At 32.9% G+C, this 26,527-nt stretch overlaps 1 protein-coding gene across 1 annotated transcript in view; it reads left to right on the forward strand.

Annotated features, from left to right (window-relative positions):
* The window catches only part of LOC127714474 (uncharacterized), a 78,222-nt gene extending 56,056 nt beyond the window's left edge, over positions 1 to 22,166 (forward strand). The window contains exons 8-14 of the mRNA XM_052220528.1: positions 2,655 to 2,954; positions 5,522 to 5,602; positions 7,211 to 7,330; positions 11,056 to 11,342; positions 12,241 to 12,459; positions 18,544 to 18,706; positions 20,016 to 22,166. Coding sequence (XP_052076488.1) covers positions 2,655 to 2,954; positions 5,522 to 5,602; positions 7,211 to 7,330; positions 11,056 to 11,342; positions 12,241 to 12,459; positions 18,544 to 18,706; positions 20,016 to 21,058 — 2,213 coding nt within the window. The 3' untranslated portion in view covers positions 21,059 to 22,166. The remainder of the gene's footprint in view (positions 1 to 2,654; positions 2,955 to 5,521; positions 5,603 to 7,210; positions 7,331 to 11,055; positions 11,343 to 12,240; positions 12,460 to 18,543; positions 18,707 to 20,015) is intronic.
* The last annotated feature ends 4,361 nt before the right edge of the window (positions 22,167 to 26,527 follow it).

Consider the following 26,527-nt stretch of genomic DNA (forward strand, 5'->3'; position numbering starts at 1 on the left):
TAAGTCTTCGTTGCTGTGGTCTTAAATTATTTAGACCATTTTCTATATTATTTATTAGTGGGCCCATTATTTCCTTTTCTTTATATATTATCACGCTGTTTATTCTTTAATTTTTTGCTTACTATTATTTGCCCTGTAAACTCTATCAAGACCATTATAGATTATGAAAATATGCCATATCACGTGATAAAAGATCATAACCTGCAAACGCAACAGAAATTGGTAAATAATATCTTCATAGTAACTGATCGGATTGTTTGTGATGCATTGGTCAATGACAAATTAACGAAACGAAAAATAAACAAAAAACAAACATAAAAAAATTAGAATGCATGTAAAAGAAATATTACTCATCAATAAATATAAGTTATGTTGAGCGAATGCACTTAAGTGATATGCTGCAAATTATCAACATATATTGACTAGTGCTATCAGACATAAATTTTTACTCACAATTCAGAGACTTTGTCCATTGTAATTGTCTTGCACTTTATTTATATATATATATATATATATATATACAAGTCTAAATTGAAAACAACGTTCAAACCTATGATTGAGTTGGATAAAAACCGCAATTTTTATACGTGTGCATGCAAAACAAATTTCTTGGTAGAGGGGTCTAAATACAGCACAAATAACATTTTCCAAAAGACAAAAAAAGTGAAAAGTATATTTTAACAAAACGCATTTGACTAGCAGGTCGAACAACGGATGGTCTTAAACCCTGCTGACTGCCATTGGCGATTGCCAAATAAACGGATCACCAGATGTAACAAAATGGATCTTAACTATTAATTTAATACCAAACAGAAAACAATAAACGTGCGGAAAAGATGGTATACCGCAAACAAAAGGTGCAAAAATTAGTACACCATATCCGGATTTCGACAATTAATGTCTCTTCAGTGATGTTAGGAATCGAAACGATATTTGGAAGGCCATATGATTAACCTCAATTTAGGGTAGACTGTTGAATTTCGAAGAGTCGTAATAGGATGAACGGATCATACAAACCCGAGGGCAAATATAATACAAGCCCAAACGAAAAAATATAAACAAGTCTTAATTGAAAACAACGTTCAAACCTATGATTGCGTTGGATAAAAACCGCAATTTTTATACGTGTGCATGCAAAACAAATTTCTTGGTAGAGGGGGTCTAGATACAGAACAAACAACATTTTCCAAAAGACCAAAAAAGTAAAAAAGTATATTTTAACAAAACGCATTTGACCAGCAGGTCGAACAACGGATGTTCTTAAACCCTGCTGACTGCCATTGACGATTGCCAAATAAACGGATCACCAGATGTAACAAAATGGATCTTACCTATTAATTTAATACCAAACAGAAAACAATAAACGTGCGGAAAAGATGGTATACCACAAACAAAAGGTGCAAAAATTAGTACACCATATCCGGATTTCGACAATTAATGTCTCTTCAGTGACTTTAGGAATCGAAACGGTATTTGGAAGGCCATATAATTTACCTTAATTTAAGATAGACTCTTGAATTTCGAAGAGTCATAATAGGATGAACGGATCATACAAACCCGAAGGCAAATATAATACAAGCCCAAACGAAAAAATATAAACAAGTCTAAATTGAAAACAACGTTCAAACCTATGATTGCGTTGGATAAAAACCGCAATTTTTATACGTGTGCATGTAAAACAAATTTCTTGGTAGAGGGGTCTAAATACAGCACAAACAACATTTTCCAAAAGACAAAAAAAGTGAAAAGTATATTTTAAGAAAACGCATTTGACTAGCAGGTCGAACAACGGATGTTCTTAAACCCTGCTGACTGCCATTGACAATTGCCAAATAAACGGATCACCAGATGTAACAAAATGGATCTTAAGTATTAATTTAATACCAAACAGAAAACAATAAACGTGCGGGAAAGATGGTATACCGCAAACAAAAGGTTCAAAAATTAGTATATATACTAGAAGATGTACAATTGGACAAGTGTTGAAACGAAGAGTTTTTAAATTTCGCGGGGAGTACGTCGACTGATCATGCGCGAAAGCGTATAAGACAGGGATCGATAACGGTCTCCGAATTGGGTTATTTTCTAAAAAATTGGCGTTTTCTGTGGAAAAAAGATTATTTCAAAGACAAATTTAGGAAGTACAAAACACTTTATTAATACGTTATATCACAAATATTTCCGACTTTGTATGGTTTCAGAGGAGATGCGGCTCTTCCTTTAGTAGTATAGATAATTACATGTCATTCATTTAGAAGTTGAAAACATTCATCTGCATGAAATCTACCTGCAAGCGAAAAGTAATTGTTGCGATCTCAGTTTTGCCATACATAAACAGATTATTTGGTAGAATTTAATTGTTAATTTATTTCATAAAAACAGAACCAATAACATTTCAGGCTAGAATGCACTGAAATTTCATAAACAATTGGTTTCATCTGATACTTTTAACCATTTACCTGCATCTATACTGTCTTACTACTTCATGACAAATCTTTTTGGGAAATTGACATGTGTACCTTATTACCTTGTTCCATGAACAGAACCAATTGAGTATTTTGCTGAGCACTATGAAACTTTATGAGAAAAAAATCTGTGTGTACTAAATTCAATTTATTATGTTTTATTAAAATATTGAGTTTCATTTGATATAGATTGTTTGAGAGACACATACAAAGACCCTCAAAACTACGAAATGATCCTGGATGAGATGGTTAGTTCGACGATGCTTCAAACAGTGGCAAAATTTGACGACGAGAGGATCCCTCATCACATCCGGAATATATTAACACCAGAATGTGGCAAATCAAGGAGAGATAGAGCGCATCTTTTTATGCAGTATGTTTTGTTGAATGATGAAGTCCTTCGATCATTTGAAAATGTTTTTGCAACCAAAAAGTATGTTGTTTTAACGAAACATACATGTGATGATCACACACTAAGATCGTCGAAAGGTAATAAATTGAAATATTTTGTCATATTTTTTATACAAATTTTCATGCTAAATTTTGCAAGACAAAAATATTGCAATTAAAATCAGAAGGGATACTGTACGTTTATCAGCGTTTGTTATACTAATTATACGTATACCTGACAATTAGATAAAGAACGATTAGATAAAGGAAACCATTCAGAAACATATGACTATCCAGGCAAATTGCTCATTCTTCCTAAACAATTATGCCCACTTCTAAGTATCAGTGATTGATGTAATTTATGGTGTTTTGAAGTAGTTGATACAATTATCTAGATGTTGGATCGAATGAAACAGTAATAGATTCGAAGGTTTAGACTTGGTATTAGTTGACACGAAAGTAGAGGAATGTGGAAACGGTCAGTTAGATGAAAGACCAAATCACTTCATTATTAAAGGTAATGCAATGATTGGGTCTTTCATGTAATGATATGGATTTTTATAGAGAAAAGAGAAAGTACGTCAAAAGTCTGGGGTCTAGAAATGATTTGAACAGAGGTCTGGGGTGTCTGAGCTTTTTTTTATATAAAAGACCAGGGTGTCTGAAACAATAATACCGAATTCTCTGGAAGTGTGGAAGTGATTTAAGAAAATGTAATGAACAAAGTCGCAATTGCTGCGAAATCAGAAGATGGAGATGTGATGGATTGAAATTTCAGGTGTAAGGTAATGGTAAACGTAAAGGTTTCATGTGTGGGAATGATTGACAGAACTATAACTGATAAGGAAGCAATTGTTACGAAATCATAGGTTATGGAGGTGTTGATTGTAATTTCAGGTTTCAGGTTAGGGGTATTGCGGGGGTATCTGACGTAGGAACGATTGAGTAAAATGTGCTTGATAATAAGATCTCAGATGTAATAGGTACTGATTTATGTTGTGCAGAGGTTGTGTAATAATAGGAAAGACACGTTTGATTTCTATCGATGAGAAAGTACGTCAAAGTTGGCACTGTTGGAATTATGATTCGTACACCAGTGTTATGGTCAATACATAGGTCTTAGGTATTTAAGTGATGTTGCAAGAGTCTTGTAAGTATGAGTCATGATGTAACTATCCGTTCCCGAGGGTGACAGTAACTAGTGCTTCGGTATTTATATGATTAAAAGGTTGACTGTAAACTTCTTGTTTATAAAGTATGTATGTGTAATAAGGTTGCAACTTTCTCAGGCAAAGTTTATCTTAGATGATTTCAGATGTTCTGTTGAGACCCATCCTGAAGGTTGGGTTTAATGTCTGCAAACGTTTATTTTGACCTTTCATGACGTGTGATCCCTGTCATACATGATGAAAAGTATTTAAACGCGAAATACAACGTACAGCGTCAGTGCTACACCCATTTTACGAGGTTGGGGTTGGTGAAATGAGTACTGCAAAGATTTTGACTTTTAAAGAGTAAGTGATGTGATTATTTTGAGTAATCGGGGGATTTTTGAAATTCATTTTGGTGTGCAAATGAGACATAGCCTTGTCTTCAAAGAACAACAAAGACAGCACTTGAAGTAAAATCTTGTTAATCATTTTGAAACATTCATTTTCAGTACATTATAATTATTTGATATATTCTTTAATAAAACATGCTTTTTGGCTTGCTGTTCGATGAGAGCATAGGCTCCGTGTTGAAGACCGTTCTTTGACCTATAATGGTTTTACTTTTGCAAATTGTGTCTTGGATGGAGAGTTGTCTCATTGGCAATCATACCACATCTGCTTATATCTAATTAATACTCTTTCCGAAATAACTGGAATGTTTTATGTCAGTGTGGCAATGTGACAAGCTTTATAACTCTAATATGATTGTGAAGAAGACAAATATCAACCAGAGACCAAATAACATAGATATTAGCAACTATAGGTTATCAAACGGCCTTCAACTATGAGGACGATCCATACCGTATAGTTAGCTATAAAAGGCACATGCCAAAATGACCAAGAGCCTGTTTATATATAAAAAGTGAAAAAAACCCAAATATGACAGAAAGTAACAAACGACAACCATTATATAACAAGCTCCAGACTTAAGACAAGCACCTACAAAATGTGGCATTTATATGTTTGCTAGTGCTCATTCCTAACCCGGGACAATGGTGTAACAGCAAAATATAAGATGCTGTTTAAAAGGGGGTGTCTCATCAGATCGAAACAAAGCATAAAATACAGCAAACAAAAATATTGCAGACAAAAAGTACCGATCTAACAGTACTCGCTGTTATTGTTAACTTTATGAATAACGTCTGAATTTAGGACCGTAATTGTTCATTACTCGTATTTTCTTTTTTGCTAACCCTGCTTTCGGTAAACATTGCACTGTCTTTAATATATCGTTGAAGATATGCAATAATATACCTGATGTTTGGTCTCAACTCAAAGTTTAAATGAAATAGGGTGTAGCATCTGCTTGTTGTGTCCGTTAGTAAAAATATGTTTAGCATACAATTTGGTTGAGTCAAATTGTGATATTTTTAAAAGCTTCATAATAATATGAAATGAAATATACAAATTAAGATCTGAGAGAGGGATTTGTTTATTTGTTTTTTTTTATTGCAGATGCATCGTATTTTGAAACCAGTCTAGTTGAGGACAAAAACATGGTTCATTGTTCATTCACAGTTAGAATGGAAACTGATAGTAAGATATATGTTATAGCTAATTTGTTTAGATTTCGTCAGTTGAATTTCATTTAAGTGGTAGTTTGAATATTGTGGTAGTGTGAATATTAACATGCTAAAAAAAACGTGGAAAATATAACAGCGAACGACCAAACAATTTGTTTGTTAATTTAAAAAGAAATCGGAGTCTTTTGATAAACTTTTATTTTCATATCACCAGTGATCTCTGTCTTCCTTCAATGAACTTCAGAATGAACAGTCTTCTGACCTTTTCCACCATCGGTTTCTTTTCCTAGAAATATATAATTTAAACATTCTTTGAACATTTTATATTGAAAATTTGAAGCATAATGTCAAGCGAACATTAAACATTAAAACATTAAATGTTCATACTTAACTATAAAATTTAGGATCATTAAGAAATATTTCTTCTGTTGAAAGGAACAATTTGGTCTGACGAGTCTATCCCTTTCCGACTGATTTCTACATTTGGTCTTCGGTTATGGTGTTGAACAATTGTCTAGGTTAGGGTAGTGCTATACACTCACTATTATTATTAACCCGGTCTTGTCTTTTATTGACTGTCATAAGTCAGGACCTTGTAGCCCAAGGGTTGTCGTTGGTTGCTGTCTGTCATAACTGTTTTCCTTTTTCATCTATTTGCAAAAATAAGGCCGTTTTTTAATTGTTTCGCAATTTGTTATGCCGGGGGGTTTATATCTCTACTATATATAGATATAAGAAGATGTGGTATGAGTGCCAATGAGACAACTCTCCATCCAAGTCAAAATTTATAAAAGTAAACCATTATAGGTCAAAGTACGGTCTTCAACATGGAGCCTTGGCTCACACCGAACAGCAAGCTATAAAGGGCCCCAAAAATTACTAGTGTAAAACCATTCAAACACTTACGAACAACATCAACAAACGACAACTACTGAACATCAGATTCCTGACTTAGGACAGGTGCAAACAATTGCAGCGGGTTTAAACGTTTTAATGGTACCAAACCTTCACCCTTATCTGAAACAATAGTGTAACATCACAACATAGAAAAACACACTATAAAATATCAATTGAAATGGCTTAACTCAAACAAAAGACATATTAACACCAGTGAACATACACTGAACAAATAAATTTGATCTATGAAACAATGCAAATACAAAATAAATAAACTAAGGGAAGAATAATAAAAGTAGTATGCTGAAGGCAGTACGATGATCTATAGCTGTTTACATCCTCGCCATTTTGTGTCTGATTTATATGTATCTCGTTGATAATGTTACCACTTCTCCTTATTCGTATAGCTAGTAACTCTTTCGTGAGTCGACCACAGTTCCATACGTACCAGTTTTATACTTGTATATAAACAAGCCAAGCCAACATACATGTACTTTAATTTAATCGGATATTTAAGTTAGACGCCATATAAAACCAAGGCAACAGTAGTTTACCAATGTTCAAACATCATAAGTTGATTAAGAAGACAAAGCAGCAAAGTAAAAAAAAAATTGATTGAAAGAATCAAATGAACTGGTTACTTCGACAGGGTAATATATCTTGCATTAAGGTAAGTAATCAGTAAATCTGATTATGCAGTTAAATATTTGAATTTCAATTTTAGAATCACTAAGCATTATTTCTTTAAAAAGAAAGAAGGAAGTTTTTGAGGAAAAATATGTGAAAACAGACAGACCATTATATCGTCGACTTCCAAGCGAACCATACATCCAGGAGCTGACAGGTAACTAGTTTTTATAGATTCCGTCAAAGTTATACGTTAAATGTTCAGTTTTTAGCTATTGAAAGTTTTTTTTATCAATTATATTTGATATTGTTATGTTTACATTATACTTCAGTAAAATAGATAATTAAAGATAATCAGCTTTTATTGAGTGTAATAAGAAACTATTTTTTTTAACAACTTAAATAAAATAAGCCTAAATGAGGCAGATAATTGTAATTCAGCTATCCAAACAAAAACATGATTCACATTTTGATTCCTCCCTTTAGACAAACATGAATAACGGATGCTGATGAAAAAATATATATTTATATATTGCCTTTTTTCGTGCCCTTTGTTCAGACTTTCTCCCAGCAATATATATTTTCAGTAAGAATGAAATTCTAATTGTGTGTTAAAATTGGATTATTATAGAATAAATTTCTCTAATTCTTGCACGATTTATCCTTTTCCTAACCTGTTGATTATTTTTATTCAACCAACGTGTGGTTCTATTGATCTCAGTTCTTCGTTGGTCAAAATTCGATTATGACGTCAAGTTTTCTTGCTTTCAACTGAATTTCCTATTGCGACGTCATGAAAAAAGGCGACCATGTCTGATGACGTCACATAGAAAGAACGCATGCTTTTGCAGATTATTCGAAAGGAAGGATTGAATTTGTCTGCATATCGTTTAAAAATCATTAGAGAAACAGATTCTACCAACAAATCTTATGCAAAACGATATTTATTCACTCTCGAAAGTTAATTCTAAATATTTCAATCGCTCGGCGAGCCCCACGTTTTAAATTTGAAAATTTAACTGCCTGGAGTGGATAAATATCGTATCACACTCGATACAGCGGTAGAATCTATATATATATATATTGTATTACATTTGCCTTCGGGTTTATATGATCCGTTCATCCTATTTCGACTCTTCGAAATTCAAGAGTCTATCCTTAATTGAGGTAAATTATATGGCCTTCGAAATACCGTTTCGATTCCTAACATCACTAAAGAGACATTAATTGTCGAAATCCGGATATGGTGTACTAATTTTTGCACCTTTTGTTTGCGGTATACCATCTTTTCCGCATGTTAATTGTTTTCTGTTTGGTATTATATTAATAGTTTAAAAGATCCTTTTTTGTTACATCTGGTGATCCGTTTATTTGGCAATCGCCAATGGCAGTCAAAAGGGTTTAAGAACATCCGTTGTTCGACCTGCTAGTCAAATGCGTTTTGTTAAAATATACTTTTTCACTTTTTTGGTCTTTTAGAAAATGCTGTTTGTGCTGTATTTAGACCCCTCTACCAAGTAATTTGTTTTGCATGCACACGTATAAAAATTGCGATTTTTATCCAACGCAATCAAAGGTTTAAACGTTGTTTTCAATTTACACTTGTTTGTATTTTTTCGTTCGGGCTTGTATTATATTTGCCTTCGGGTTTATATGATCCGTTCATACTATTTCGACTCTTCACAATTCAAGAGTCTATCCTAAATTGAGGTAAATTATATGGCCTTCTAAATACCGTTTCGATTCCTAACATCACTGAAGAGACATTAATTGTCGAAATCCGGATATGGTGTACTAAGTTTTGCACCTTTTGTTTGCGGTATACCATCTTTTCTGCAACTTTATTGTTTTCTGTTTGGTATTAAATTAATAGTTTAAAAGATCCATTTTGTTACATCTGGTTATCCGTTTATTTGGCAATCGTCAATGGCAGTCAGCAGGGTTTAAGAACATCCGTTGTTCGACTTGCAAGTCAAATGCGTTTTGGTAGAATATACTTTTTCTCTTTTTTGGTCTTTTGGAAAATGTGCTGTATTTCGACCCCTCTACCAAGAAATTTGTTTTGCATGCACACGTATAAAAATTGCGGTTTTTATCCAACGCAATCATAGGTTTGAACGTTGTTTTCAATTTAGACTTATATATATATATATATATATGGTTTTTATCCAACGCAATCATAGGTTTGAACGTTGTTTTCAATTTAGACTTGTATAGGTTTGAACGTTGTTTTCAATTTAGACTTGTATATATACAAGTCTAAATTGAAAACAACGTTCAAACCTATGATTGCGTTGGATAAAATCCGCAATTTTTATACGTGTGCATGCAAAACAAATTCCTTGATATAGGGGTCTAAATACAGCACAAACAACATTTTCCAAAAGACCAAAAAAGTGAAAAAGTATATTTTAACAAAACGCATTTGACTAACAGGTCGAACAACAGATGTTCTTTAACCCTGCTGACTGCCATTGGCGATTGCCAAATAAACGGATCACAAGACGTTACAAAATAGATCTTTTAAAATTATTAATTTAATACCAAACAGAAAACAATAAACTTGCGGAAAAGATCGAATACCGCAAACAAAAGGTGCAAAAATTAGTACACCATATCCGGATATATATTATATATCATTTTTTCCCTTGGATATTCCGTTGATGACTAACGAACTACACGCACGAAATATTATAATTTGTACACGATTTGCCAATCCTACCGTTTCAAATCTTTTCGGATATTATTGTATTTAAATCTAAATTACCAGTTTGTTGAAACAGTTAATGAACAATGTTTTGTCAAATACTTCTAAAATTGACATTTTATTACTATCTGTTCTTACATATTAATGTCCTACTTAGGTTATTGTGCCAGATTGCTGCTATCTTTTCAGATTTTGAAAATTTTACTGGATTTATAAATAATTCCAATCACTGCAATTTTCAACCTGTTGACATTAATTATTTTGATAATATGTAATCTAAATAAAATTCTTGACATTTTGCATTAACGTTAACATTGTATGCTATGAAAATCTGATTCTGTTTGCTGTCTTAGGGGTTCTATTTAAATCATAGCTTTACTTTATAACAATCGTGAATTTTCAGAATGAAAAGTATAAGTTTTGAATTTGCAACGTTAATTCTGAAGAATCAAAGTGCCAGTGAGATATTTCTTATCCCTTACATGACTAAAATATTGATATCAAAATGAGAAAAATACAGTATATGACCTGGTTTATAAGGTGTAATACCACCATTGATTTTCCCCTATTAGTCTTTGTTATTAATTTGCACTTTTGAAAAAAATGTGCATATTTTATCTTTGTTTCAAATAAAGAAATACTTGACATGAGTAAAGTTTTATCCCGTCCAGTACTATAGAAAAAAATTCACATAACGTTTCATTTCATATAAGAAAATAACCACCACTGGAATTTAACCAATCAAATGTTTACCCTTTTTCTTCCTGTGTACAAGCTTTAGCTTTAGTAACCATGTAACCTCAAGTTTCCAAAATATTCTGTAGAAACACCAGATAAAAAAATAATGATGCTTTGAAACACCCAAGATATATGTCTATGACACAGATATTATTTTACAGCAATGAAATGTAGCATAAATTTCCTACAACTGTCAAATTCAAGGCAATATTTTTTTCGACCCATTTTAGTATGCAACCGGATGTGACATACTTGATTTGGTGGTATTACACCTATAGTAAAAAAAAATACTCCATGTCGAGATGGTACATACTTTGGTTATACTTGTTTGTCCTTTTTGGTTTAAATATAGCTCTTCATCTTTTTAATATGCTTTGAATTTCAAATATTTTGGCCTCGAGCATCACTGCAGAGACATTGATTGCCGAAATGCGCATCTGGTGCAGCAAAATTGGTACAGTTTATACTTTAAAAGTTTACAAATTTCATACTTTTAGACCCAACACCTATTATTGCCGCTATTGATTTTGGAACTACATATTCTGGATTTGCCTTCTCCCAAAAGAAGAAACACGCCAAGATAATAACAAAACAATGGCACAGTTCTAGTGGTAGTGCCTTACAGTCGTTTAAGACACCAACAAGCATACTTTTACAACCTGACGGCAACTTTGGCTCTTTTGGATATGAAGCAGAAGAAAAATACGATTTGTTAAGCAACGGAGGCGATCATACAAGATGGTATTTCTGCAGACATTTTAAAATGGAACTGCACTCCTCAGAGGTATGTAGATATGCATTATTGTTGAACACAGTTTTAATAAAACATCACAAATTTTAGAGAATTTTGTAATTTTGTTATTTACCAACATGGATATATTTTTCTGAAAATTGGTCAAAATGTAGTTACCATCTTTATGCATTTCTAGTATAGGAACATGTTCAAGAATTGATTGTTCTAATGTGGTTAGAAACTTAAAGTACCCATATGAAGCAGCAATACTGTGAAATGTAGTGTATATTTCATGAGGTTTAGAAAATTGCCATAACATTAACTGTACTAATTTTCAAAAACTGTCTATTAAGTGATGCTCGAGGCTTAATTATTTGAAAATAAACTTACTTAAAAAAATGAAGAGCTGTTAAATCCAAAAAAGGATGTGAAATATAATATATACAGATATTGGCTCTACGTCTTTTTTTTTCCTGATTGCCTGTCTAAGGCTATTAATTACCTGACCAATATATATAAGTTAGAATTTGCTATTCATTCTGCCACTATGCAGTTTTGAACGTATACATAGTCAAGTACAATTAATAATAAAACTTGGAGGTTCTTCAATTTTTGAATAAATATATACCGAGTGAACACAAATCAGTGTTCTTGTTGCCCCATACTGGTTTTGTTTCTATGTTTGCAGTTTCACGGTTTGGAAGCTCGAGTTACTGTGCTTTAGACAAACCATGTTTATGAAAATTCAAAATTTTGACAGTTTAGATGTCAGTAGAGAAAATACTTTATAGAACCGTTCATTTTGTCAATCAGCCTTGGGAAAATTTCTCGTTCGTGGTATAAAGTTCATATTTTTTTTTAATATTTACAATAGGTAAAAAAAAGTCTGTCTTTTCTTTTTTAGCTGTTATACTACCATGATATTAACAAAACAACTGAATTGTTTTAGATTTTGAAACGAGATACGATGATAGAAGATGTACTTGGCAAGAAAAAGACCGCTTTTGACATATTTTCCATGTCAATCAAATATCTGAAAAAAGAAGCAGAAAAGTTAATGCGTGAAAAAGGACAAAAAGTTGTAAAAGAAAACATAACCTGGATCATCACTGTACCTGCTATCTGGACCGATGCTGCGAAGCAGTTCATGAGACAGGCTGCCGAAGAGGTATATGTACTACTGAGAAGTAGTTTCTTTTATCACGACTATTTGTATATTTGTTATACCTCATGAATTCTAATGTAGCATAGTCGTTATTTCCCATTAAGCCAATTCAGAAAATTATACTTGGCATTTTCCGTAAATCATTAAAGAAAAGGATGCTATCGCTTGACCCCATTGACTAACAATTTCATTCCCAATTGATTTAAAAAAAAAAACTATAATTAACTGGATTATGTGGTAACGTCTGTAATTATGTCCGGACCATATGAGTATTTGGACCATACGCGTATGGTCATGACGTATGCGTATAATCGTATGGTCGGACCATATGAGTATTATACTCGTTTGGTTAATAACGGGTCGGACCATATAAGTATTTGGACCACATAGGTATTTTTTGAATAATAATATCTTCCTTTGCAGGAACACCCAATTCACAAAATACGACACAAGTCAGTGGCGGATCTAGAACTTTTTGTAAGGGGGGGGGGGGGGGGGGGGGGGCACTGACTGACCTAAGGGGGGCCCGCTCCAGTCGTGCTTCAGTGATTCCCTATATAATCAACCAAATTTTTTCCCACAAAAGGGGGGGGGGCGGTCCCCACAGCCCCCCCCCCCCCCCTCCTGGATCCGCCTATGCAAGTAAAACTATCTGAATTCCTTTATCTTTTACATATTGTCTGAATCGAGGTGTATCTGTCATTTTGCATTCGCTAGTGTTAAACAAATAGCTTGTATAGTGTCGATATTCGTCCGCAAATGAAACCACAGGTTTTTGTGGGAAGGATTTTTAACCGGATTTACGAAGTAAAAAATCAGTTATTGATTTGGGGATATACGGCGGGCGGCTGCAAAAAAGTGTTCGTGCATTTAATCATGAACGGTTCAACGAAATTTTAATATGTTGTTACTGATGACATAATGGAGGCCAAGTTCGATATTGACGATTTTCACTTTCACCGTTTAGTGGTAATGGTTCTTGAAAGATTGAAAAATGGTGTTTCCAGTCGTGTCCATGCTTTAACTCATAAATCGTTCAACCAAAGCTTTTAAAATTTTAATATAATGTTACTGATGAAAAACTTGAGGCCAAGTTCAATATTGATGATTTTCACTTTCACCGTGCATGAGTTGTGGTCCTTGTGGTATTGAATAATGCCAGGACACAAATACATGTTAAAGTGGATTTTCCATGCATAATCTATACAAAATCTGACAATTTTCCTCAACCTGTAGCATGAAAAATAAAATGCTTCGCTGAGCGCAGCCTGATACGACCGCTGTGGTCGAACCCTGAACAGTTGGGGCAAATTTGGACACAATATTCAAGCTTGATACTATCGATATTTGTGATTGTGATCAAATTTTTGCCATAATATAGGTTTCTGACACAAAATAAATGTGGTCAAAGATTTTACAAATCTAATGCGCAATACTGTGCAATTGAAGATTTCTTCTTGTAATTTTTCAAAAATTTGAAATTTAAAAACGTTGAAAAAAAAATATGAACAGATTAAAAAATATTGGACCCCCCCCCCCCCCCCCTTTCAAAATTTTTGAATCCCCCTTGGAGCATTAACCATCAAACTCAATCCCAGTCTTGCCTTTGTAGTATGGAACCTTGTAGTACAATATTAGAGAGATCCATACACTTAAACATTAGCTATTGTCTGGAAACTTTAAAAATGTTTGTTTTGGCTCTTTTTTTGCACTTAATTCCTGCATGTTTGAGACAATTACCCCCAAACTCAATCCCAGCCTTCCTTTCGTGATATGGAACCTTGATGTACAATGTCAGAGAGATCCATACACTTACACACAAGCTATTGTCTGGAAGCTACAAAAATGCTTGTTTTAGGCCCCTTGTTGGCCCTTAATTCCTAATCTGTTGGCACCATAACCCCCAAAATGAATCCCAACCTTGTACTTGTGGTATTAAACATTGTGGTACAATTTCAGAGCAATTGAAATACTTATACTCAAGTTATTATCCTGAAAGTAGAAAAATGCTTGTTTTGTGTCCCTTTTGGGCTCCTAATTCATAAACGGTTGGGACAATCATCTGCCAAATAAATCCCAAATCTTCCTTTTATGGTATTGAACCTTTTATAGAGATCCATTCACTTAAACTAAAGTTATTTTCGGAAATCAAATGTGTTTTCAGTTGACGACGATACAAACAATGACTACATCATAGCACTATATGAACCCATACTGAATTTTGCAGTCTTATATAAATTGCTATTCAAAAGATAATGGAAAATTAAGCGCTTATTTTGAATTTAAATTTGCTTTCAAAATTTCCAATGGACTTTGCAACCATAAAAGCCCATTTAAATACACCATAAAAGTATAAAAATAGAAAATGACATCATAGTCATGGCTAAAATTAGAAAACCTTAATCAGCAAAATTTAATAGTAATACTTAAAATAAAATTCCTTTGTCAACATTTAATATAACTTCAAAAAATAAATGTACAGCTAATCACAACATTTCTTTATAACAAAACCATTGTAAGAGAGGTAACTCTAATGCAAAAAATAAACCAAACCCATTTAAATAAATCATTAAAGTATTAAATAGAAAATTTAAATACATCATTAAAGTATTAAATAGAAAATGACATCATAGTCATGGCTAAAAATAGAAAACCTTGATCAGCAAAATTTAATAGTAATATCTAAAAATAAATTCCTTCATCAAACCAAACCCATTTAAGTACATCATAAAAGTATTAAATAGAAAATGACATCATAGTCATGGCTAAAAAAAGAAAACCCTGATCAGCAAAATTTAATAGTAATATCTAAAAATAAATCCCTTCATCAGCATTTAATATAAGTTCTAAAAATAGATTGACAGCTAATCACCTCAAAAGAATACAACATTTCTTTATAACAAAACCATTGAGAACTTAGAATTGGTTATAGGATTTGAATTTATACTAAATTTTTTGCTTTTGTGCAATACACTATGCTGTTGCGAATTGCCCCCTCCCAAAAATTAAAAAAATTACCCCTCCTTTTTTTTTTTGAATTTGTTCAATACACTATGCTATTGCATATTGACCCCCTCCAAAATAAAAAAAAAAAAAATTTTACCCTCACCCCCTCATATTTTTTTGCCAAAAAAATAAAATATGAAGAAATTTTCTTTTTAATTTCTGAAATCTAAAATGAGAAAAAATTGTCTCCCTCCTACAATTTCTTTTTTACCCCCCTTTTTTTCACCTCCCCCACCCTTTTTCCAAACAACCCTCCCAAAACAAAAACAAAACAAAAATTTACCCCCTTAAAAAAAAAAATTTTTACCCCCCCTTTTTTTGGCAAAAAAAAAAATATATGAGGAAGTTTTCTTTTTAATTTCTAAAATCTGAAATGAGAAAAAATTGTCCCCTCCCACAATTATTTTATCCCCCTTTTTTTCACCTCCCCCACCCTTTTTCCAAACAAAAAATTCTTTCCCTCAAGATATGGTCATAATCTCAATTCAAATTTCCATTGGAGTTTGCAGCCATAACTACCCATTTAAATACATCATAAAAGTCTTAAGGGTGTTCGCTGCTCTTGTTTTTGAATTTTTGCCAGATATTCAGAATCCTCTGGTTTTATCCATGTAGTGCCATTAAAAAAAATTTCCCACTAACCCCTACTTTTCTTTTCATAATTTGATTAAATATAGTTTGAAATGCCATCTTTGAAAATCTTATTAAATCCTTGTTATTTTTTCATACTTTTAGACAGAAAAAAGGTGCCAATGTTAAATGTATGAAAATTCTAGAGAGAATCATTTCCCGCCAAATGTTCAATGGCTTATATCTCGAAAACAAGCACACGAACCCTTCATTTTTTTCTGCTTTTTTTGTTCCATTACTTATATACTATCAATCTATAACAGTCTTTTAAAAAGCTTGTTATTTTAAAACAGAGAAGTGAACATCCTTAAAATAGAAAATGACATACATAACCATGGCTCAAATCAATAGTCCTTAATCATCATAAATTTAATAGTAACTTCTCAAAGTAAATTGACAGCTAATCACCTCAAGACAATACAACATTCCTTTATACAAAATTTAAAACATTGTTTGTGTTTGGATTACCTCCCTTACACTGCTTTTAAATTGTCTTAATTGTACATTAACCAGGAAACCCTTGTTTTCCCCTTTTTTGCCCCTAATTCCTAAACGGTTTGAGCCATAACCCCCCAAAGCCAATCCTAACCATCCCTTTGTAGTATAGAAACTTGTGTATAATTTCAGAGAGATTCTTACACTTAAACAAAAGTTATTGTCTGGAAACTAAATAGATGCTTATTTGGGCCTCTTTTTGGCCCTTAATTCCTAAATTGTTAGGACCATAACCCCAAAATCAATCCTAACCTTCCTTTTGTGGTTATAAACCTTGTTTAAATTTCATAGATTTCTATTTACTTACACTAAAGTTATTGTCCGGAAACCAAGTGTCTTCGGACGTAGACGACGACGACGTGATACCAATATTTTTGCGGTCGTATAAAAATTCGTTGACCCATACTTTTTATTATATTTTGGAAAAAAGCATTTGTAAAACTTCATTTTGACAAATTATTAAAAAATTGTATGGATTTTAATTAAGACCCCCTATCCACCATAAATGATTTGTACATAAGGAAACCAGAGGTTAGGTTTCTCTTATGAAAATGTGGTTTTAAATAATTTGCTCAATAAAACGCTAATGTATAGATGACGTATTACATTACAAACGTGAGCTTTCGATTACTTAGTCTATTATTGTCTATAATATATAAGAATTTTTTTTTTGAAATTCGATTTAAAGAATAAATCTTACATATTCAGATTTTTTGCCATTTATAAGTTTCATGAATGCCACAAATGATCAAATAATATATATTCTGATTTTTGTCTAAAAAGCCATGCATATATGATTATCAGAACAAAGAACAGTACTAACACATATCATTGTATGCATAACTGATCTTATATATTTTACAAAAAAAATCAGTTATTTCTAAGTGTGAATATTTGACCAACTCAAGATTATTAAGTGACTACTAAGGGGACGTTTACCTTGTCGACGCAAGCGGTCTAGTTCCTTTGGGAGCCATGCAATCTCCAAGATTATGTTAGTTATAAAAATAAAAGAAAAAAAAAACCAATATCGACCTCCGAGGAAAATTCAAAACGGAAAGACCCTAATAAAATTGCAAAATCAAAAGCTCAAACGCATCAAACGAATGGATAACAACTGTCATATTCCTGACTTGGTGCAGACATTTTCTTATGAAGAAAATGGTGGATTAACTCTGGTTTTATAGCTAGCTTAACCTCTCACTTGTATGACAGTCGCATAGAATTCCATTATACTGACAACGATGTTTGAACAAAACAAGCAGACATAATAGGTAAAAATGTCAAATAGTAACTTTATTTGTATTTTAGATTTAAGATTTAAATATCGAGAAAACTACTGTTGCCTACATTTGCTATGTCAGTCGGCTACACTTATAGTCATATTGAATATTGTAAGTCTGGTTTGTGGTCTCTAGTATCAACTGTTAATAAAGGCAACAGAAATATACCGGTGTTTAAACACCGGCTGTAACAACGGTTAGCCTTCAGTTGCATTATTAGATGTAAGAAATGGAAACAGCACTGTATAAGTTTCATTCGCTTTCTGGATTAACCTTCTTCAAGAAAGATCAAAGCCGAATATTTGAAAGCTAAGGATGTATCAGAACCGAAAAAATCGAAGAGCTATATGATCAAAACGGACGCAAACTACTAGCCAAAATTCATCTTATTCAACTTGCATGAGGAAATCGTTTATTTGGAATTTCGTACTTGCCAAGAGAAAAAAACTGCGACAATTTAATGAACTCGGAAAGGAGTTAGAAACTGGTGCGTCGACGTACGTGATTTATGTCTCCGACTTGCGACTAAAGACTGAAGCCGTGATAGGTAATAGGGCAGAAACGGTAAATTTCGGATCAAAAGACTTAAGCATGGACTTCTTGGTCCATAAAATTTTATCAGTTTTAGCAGAAACTGCATACCTTTTTGAAACATGCATTTTATTTTCTACAGGCTTCGATTCCGTCTGACAGATTGACATTAGCGTTAGAACCAGAAGTAGCCAGTATATACATAGGGGCACTTAATGTTGAGAAGAGTCAGGATGCCTCTGGTTCTGATGTTACACTGGTGAAAAGTGCTCCTGGTTCACGATTCATGGTTGTTGATATCGGAGGTATAGTTACACTGATGTTTTACTTGCATTATGCCTCAACCTTTGATGAATGACCTTATGAAACAGTATTAGCAAGATTGTTTTAATTGCTTTATAATTGCCATATAATTTAGTTCTTGAAATAGTAGACACTTATTGAAAATATTATTGTACTGGTAAAATATGTTAGTATATATGAACATTTATAGATACCACGCTGAAAGTTTTGTACAGCTTGAAATTACGGGCTAAGAATATTTGTTTCCACGTGAAACATATAAAAGTTTGTAATGAAGCTACTCTACTAAGGTAACTTACGTCTAGAAAACTCAGTATCTTCTATTATATTTTAATTCGCCAAACTCAAACGTTTAGAAATTATTTGATAAATTAAAAAACACATGAATATGATAAGTGTGCCTAGAGATGTAGAAATCATTAATATATTTATTCCAACAATAAATTTCTTTAAATTGATGTCAGGCATGAAATAAACTTATTGTTGTTTGCATTTATAAGGGTTATGTTCTCGTATATTTTATAATGGTATGATACTAAACCCCTAACAGGAGGGATTGTGATTAATTTTCAAATGATGAAGACATAATCTTTCAATCAGTTTAATTGAGATCTGGAGCTGACATTCCAGTAACTGCTATATGTCCTTTGTTTAAAGTATATATCATTGTCATTTTGCTTAGTTTCGTCTATTACTTATTCTTACATCAGACTAGGACGTCTTTTAAATTGAGTTTTACTGTGCGTATTGCTGTGTAATTGTTTATTCTACTTTGGCTAGAGGTAAAGGGGAGGGTTGAGATCTCACAAAACATGTTTAACCCCGCCGCATTTTTGCACCTGTCCCAAGGGAGGAGCCTATGGCCTTTGTTAGTGTTGTATATATATTTTTTTAAAATTTTGGTTCATTAATATGTTTTTCGGAGTTATGTGTGACGTCAATTTCCACTGAACTAGTACACATTTTTTTAGGGACCAGCTGAAGTCCGTCTCCGGATGCTGGATTATCTAGCTGTGTTGAAGACCCCTTGGTGGCCGTGAGCTGTTTTCTGCTCTTTAGTCAGTTTGTTGATTCTTTGACACATTCCCCGTTTCCTTTCTCAATTTAATATATGCACAGAGCAAAAGTGAATTTTAATTTAGTATTTGCTTACTTATTAAATGATATAATATATAGCAGAGTTCAGGCGGAGCATCACAATATCATAATGTTCAATGCTCTAGATCTAGATAGTATTATAATACTAAAGCACTCGCGATATTTATAAGTAAGGTACTCCTAAATGATTTAGTGTTTTTTTTTATTTATTAGGTGGTACAGTGGATATAACAGTAATGGAAATAGCTACAGAACAACGATTTAAGCAGATAAGTTTGGCATCCGGGGGACCCTGTGGTGGAAAGTATGTCAATGCCAATATCCTCCAGTACATTGCTTCACTTGTGGGGGAAGATGTCATGGAATCATATCGTTTAAAGAACATGAACGATTACCACGTGTTATCTAATGAAATAGAATTTAAAAAACGAAGTTGGAAAAGAGGAAGTAAGCTTCAGTTGGAGCTTCCTGTCTCATTGGTGGAGCATTTCGAAGATATAACCGATTTCACATTCTCAGATCATTTGAAAACTGCATCTCAAAAGAAAGTTGGTTTGAAAGGAAAACATAAATTAAGGATTCCAGAGGACATTGCCGAGCAGTTTACACTGTCAGTAGTTTCTGATATCATTTCACATGTACGCGAAACTCTTGTGAATGTAAAAGATATTTCATATATGGTAATAGTCGGAGGCTTTGCCGATAACAGTTTGCTGAAAGAAGAGTTTAATATTGCATTTCCAAAGAACAATATAATCATTCCAGACGAAGCTGGTCTTGCTGTTTTGAAAGGAGCGGTTTTATTCGGGCGAGATCCGTCATGTGTTATTACGAGGAAATGCGACAGAACATACGGAACGTTAGTGTATAGAGCATTTTTGAAAGACGATTTACGCGAAAAAAGGGTGAAAGAGATAGATGGTGACTATTGCAAAGACGCTTTCAATAAACTTGTTGGAATTGGAGAAAGCATTTCAGTAAATGAAAAACGATCAACAGAGATGCAACCAATACGTGAAGGCATGTCAAAGATGTCGATAAAACTATATGGATCAACCGAACCTAATCCCCGATATGTTACAGACAGGTCATGTACCTATTTAGGTAAAATAGTGGTTGACATCCCACATCAATGGAGGAACCGCGATGAAAATGTTATTGTGTCTATGACTTTTGGTCAAACAGAAATCGTTGTTGAGGGAAAGTCTGAGCATGGTGAACATGTTGTCACTACAAAACTTGATTTTCTTGTTTGACTTTTCGGACATGATATAAATTTAGGTTGGATGTTTACATTGTCCTCCAACCTGATCTGATCTCATTGAATTGATTAGATAACTATTGCTTTAAAATTTTATTCATAAACTATTTCTACACTATAGAATTGAAAAAAAAACAATGGTTAACTACCATTTAACTACTTCTTATTTGAAAGATTCAATTTTTCATTATACTATGTGCTTCTTTATCACTTGTCATTCGTTCTGCAGTTCGTCCTTTTAAATATCATGTTTCTTTTTATGTTGTAAGCCAAACCAAACCTGACCACAACCATTCTTATTATTTCCAGTTCAACAATACATCCGGTGTTCATGAAAAAAAAACCCAACTCTCATGCTTCCTATACTAAAATAGAAACTGATACATTCATGAAACTTGTGTGCCACCGGTTCCAAAAAATAGAAACTTTATGATAAATTTTAATATTCCATTGCTAATACATGTAGTTATTTTGACAATGGGGATTTTATGGTCATCTTTAAGAATTATAGTTAATGACTCTAACTTTCTCCAACCTAATTGCGGTAACAATACATTGCAGATTTCACACTAAAAATCACAACAAAACGTCTAACTGCAGAACTTTTGTTGAATATAAAATATATCCGATGATTATATAGAATGGTGGTCGATGACCCAAGCAGCTTTCCTTTGTAACTAAGAATGACATCAAATAAGTTAATAAAATATCCGGAAAAATCTTGGGGAAGACTTAATTGCAAACGAACTTTTGTTAAACAATTTTTTGTAAACCTCTGTGTAACTACAGATTTCATATATTGTTATTGGGTATCAGTGAAATTGTGCAATAAGATTTTTGTACCAAAAATACAAGCTTTATACATACAAGTCATGAATATAAGACTACCTTAAATGTTCCTATCATTTTTGTCTAATATATAGAAATGTATTGTATAGTCTTTATTTTTTAACACAATGATTTACTAGCTGTAGAATTGTATAACAATGTAACACATAAATTGTTCATAGATGGAATAATTTATATGACCAGAATTTAAATGTCAATGTGATATCTTTATGTGAAAATGTTTTTTTTTTATAGATAAACTAGTTTCTATTGTACATCTTTCGTTTTCTTTATTGCCTTAGTATAATTTTGCATGCATTTGAAATAGTACACCCATTGAGATAAACTACATTTACCTTATATTACCTATCATCCGTTGCTGATCTGGTCGTATTTTTGGAGAGCATAAACTGTTTTATCCAGATGATCAATTACTTGTTCTTCAGAGTAGGACTTTACAACACTGCAACATCACTGCCTTCCAGTAAATGCAAGATTCAAAATTGTAGCATTGAAGTATTCTGCGTGATAGTTTTGCTTTGTTTGTGTGTGGTTCAGGTTTTTTGAAATTTTTATATTTTTGTCAAAGGGTCAAAGTAAATATTTTGTCAAAATTTCATGAAAATTAAACGAGCCAAATTAATTTTAGTGAAGGTGTTTGGTTCCACCTTAATCAGAATATATCTTATAATTTGGTGGCTATACTATCTGCAAGAAAATGCGTCATCTTTGCCTTTCACTCTATTGTCAGTGTGCTGTTTGGGGAGCATCTGTTAAATTGGCTAAGCAAACTTTTAAATAGTTAACATTGCTTTTGTATCTATGGGGAAAATTCTGTTGAATCAAAACTGTTCATATCTATCATGAATCTAAAAAAAAAATTCATTAATACAATTACAGAAATTTGATATAATTGACAATAAATACTAGACACACGAGATTGTGTGTTCGGACTTAAGATTCGATCAATTAAACTAAATAGAACAAAGTTGCAGTACAATGAGGAACATCAATATTTCATGAGTCAACAAGTTATATCGGAATGAAAACGGTACGTGGGAAAATGGAGGGAAGCATTATAGTAATAACGGTTTTTTAAATTAGTTTATTGATGTGTAAACTGGGTCTACTTGTCCACAAGTCCGAAGGAATGAAAACGGTATTAGGTATGAATAGGAAAGCAAGTATATGGCAAGGGAATATTTCATATATTTCATATTTTAGCTATTGCAAACAGTGAAACACCTGTACAGTATCGAAAAAGAAACGAATTTTATTCTTCCCGTAATATCGTACACCAGCAGGCCTGTTGCACATCACTGAAAAGATGAATAATACATTTTGGAAGCCAAATAATCATTTTTTAAACCAATATTAAAATCATGCTAATGTCAATTATGTAGAAATAACAAGAAGCCTAATCTCCATCTCTTTAATACTAGCCGTGGGTCTACTCTTTATATCAAATATGAATGTAGCTTATGGTATAGGTTGATGTTCATGTCCCATTTCATTAGATTTCATGTGATGTCCTCTGTATGTAAATTAAGTAGCTAATCAATTATTCAATTGGTTAAGACTATCCCACGAGACATTGAACAAAACACTACATTCACCTCTTATTATAAACATAATATACCCCTCAGAACATCGTGTCTACCTGGTGCGACATACCAGCGTTGTAATGTTTTTTTTTCACAGCGAAACCATTGCAAGTAGCATTTTAAAACTTATTCCAGTCGAACAGACAAGACAGAAAAAAGCATTTAAAGGACATGTAATAAATCTTTAATTATTGATATACGATTTACGCCATGAATTTATAAAATCAAGGGGATGTAAGAAATTGCAGGTTCGTGAATATTGTATTCGCTGGGAGTCAAAGGAAGTAGTGAAATAACAATATTCATTACTCTTGTCGTAAAAAAGTCATATTTGAACATAGTAACATAGTAAAACACTCTTACAAAGCATCATCCATAAATTGGAGTCAGAAAGTTCGGTTCGCATTGGCAATGCAGTTTAGTAGACAATGTAACTTATCACTTTCAATGGATCGAATAAGACGTATAGCTATGTGGTACCATTATAGCCATGCAAACATACCAAATTTAAGATTCCTATTTTAGGATCTCACACTCACCCCTTAAAACTAAGACAACTTACATGGTTCGAATCAACATACATATATATGAGTATATTTATATATATGAGTATATTTTTACGCTCCAAAACAGTTGGTCCCCTGCGTACTTGATGAAAGTTATTCGAGAAATACGTGAAGGTTCGATGGTCCGACGATCTATTGCTCCAGAGGCAAATGAAATGACTTTACTCAAGTCGTGTATATGACCATCAGTTTTCGTTTTTTGTCCAGTGATTTTATCTTTTTTATATTTTGATACTACATGTAGTACCTTGAAGTAAAGCTGATTCGTATTTATTTTACCATTCAAATGTTTATTTGAATTGTTAGTTATTTAGGAATAAATTTTATTTTGCAACAACGGTCGCTAAATGAATGTACGAGTTCAATATGCCTTTAGTGCTAATTGCAAGGTAAATTTTACAAGAAAAGTAAAATTTTAAATCCTGAAAATAATTTTTTAATCAATGAGATTTGTCCGACAAATAGCTGATGTCAGATCCAATAGACATTTTCAATAAATCTTACACCAACATGTACTACATCTCGAGATATAGGAAAAAAGAATTCATCATTGTTTGTTAAAAGATAGTAGAGGGTATAAAAAGAAGATGTGGTATGATTGCCAATGAGACAACTCTCCACAATAGACCAGATGACACAGAAATTAACAACTATAGTTCACCGTACGGCCTTTAACAATGAGCAAAGCCCATACCGCATAGTCAGCTATAAAAGGCCCCGAAATGACAAATGTAAAACAATTCAAACGAGAAAACTAACGGCCTAATTTATGTACAAAATAATGAACAAAAAACAAATATGTAACAAAGCAACAAACGACAACCACTGAATTACAGGTTCCTGACTTGGGACAGGCACATACAGAATGTGGCGGGGTTAAACTAGTTTGAAGGCGCCACCCCCCTCCCCCCCTAACCTGGGACAGTGGTGAAACAGTACAACATAAGAACAAACTTTAAAAATCAGTTGAAAAAGGGTTAACTCATCAGATGGATACAAATAGAAATACATCTAACAAAAACACAAAGTGGACGTGGACGGGTACTTGTACATCCCAACAACAAAAAGACACTTAACACAGATCTGAGAGTACTCGCAGTTACTGACAGCTAGTTCAAAGCCAATAACAACTGCGTCATTTAGATTTGCAAGTTAAAAAAAACATGAATATCTTTATTTTCGACTTTTGTCCGGAGGCGAATGTAAATATCGCAGACTGAGAAGAAATGGGAATTTTTTCTATGTCGTTCCAGAGTTACGGGAACTTAACCGTTTGAATTAAGGCAACTTTTCACGTATCGCTCACTTACTCCAGTATGCCTTGATTAATTTCATCAAAACTGTACATTATTGTTTGGATTGATAAAAGGATGCATTACATTGCTTCGGATCGAGATCTGAAGAAACCGCAAATTCCCATTAAAAAAACATAAAGTAAAAACAAAATCAGTTATTATCTGAGGTTCTCGTTAAGCTTAAGAATTCAAATCTATAACAACTCGCTTGCTCGTATATATAAAAGAATAACGAAGTCGGAGATCTATATTCTAATTAGATTGGCTTAGGAGTAATAGTTTGTTTTAAATATCAACCGCTTGCTTTTAATTCTCATAAAATAAGGAGCAGCGTTTGGACTAAAATATGTTTAAACTAGTTTTTGTAAATATAATCAATGGACCAATTAAACAAATGTTTACATTATACAGACAATAGGCCCTACTAATTAACAAGTAGTCATTAGTGTTTTCAGTTGGATTCGAGCGCCCTTTAAAATTTGGAATGCTTGGTTAATGACTGTTCGACAACGGAACAAAATGCGTGACTTTATGACATAAAGTCTCCAACTGCGGTTTGAGGGAAATAACTGGATATAATAAACCTCGAATTCCTGACCTTCATCTTACTTGCGTTTGGTTGCCGCTTGCGAAACAGGTCATTGACGAAGCGTCGTTTAGGACGGTAATGTGTGCAATGAAACCACATAGTACATATAAGTATAATGTTGGTGCAAAATGTTGAAGAAAATTAAATTGGAAACACCAAAAAGAAAAGTCGCAGCGTGTCATTAGTTTACTTAGGTACGTAAGAAAATGATATTTTGCATATATTGCTTAACACACCCTAAACTTTTATGAACCATTCAACTATATGTCCAGGTATCATATATAACAAAACTAATAATATTAGTTTAACTTTTGCTCGCGTTGAAAAAATCGGACCCTACCAATGCGCATTTATTTTTTTAAGACTGAAAAATTACTTCCCTCTTTGGCTATGGTTCGTGTTGTATTTGAACAATTTGAGTCATCAACAAAAGTGGAAAATGAACTAAACAATTTTTGTCTATACATAACAGCTAAAAGAGATGCGAAATGGATATTCAAACTCATAAGTCGATGACAAACTAACAAAATACGAAAAATGACCAACAGACAAACAACAGTTTACAAAACACAACATAAGACA

Source organism: Mytilus californianus, unplaced genomic scaffold, assembly GCF_021869535.1.
Source record: "Mytilus californianus isolate M0D057914Y unplaced genomic scaffold, xbMytCali1.0.p SCAF_9, whole genome shotgun sequence".
NCBI lineage: Eukaryota > Metazoa > Mollusca > Bivalvia > Mytilida > Mytilidae > Mytilus > Mytilus californianus.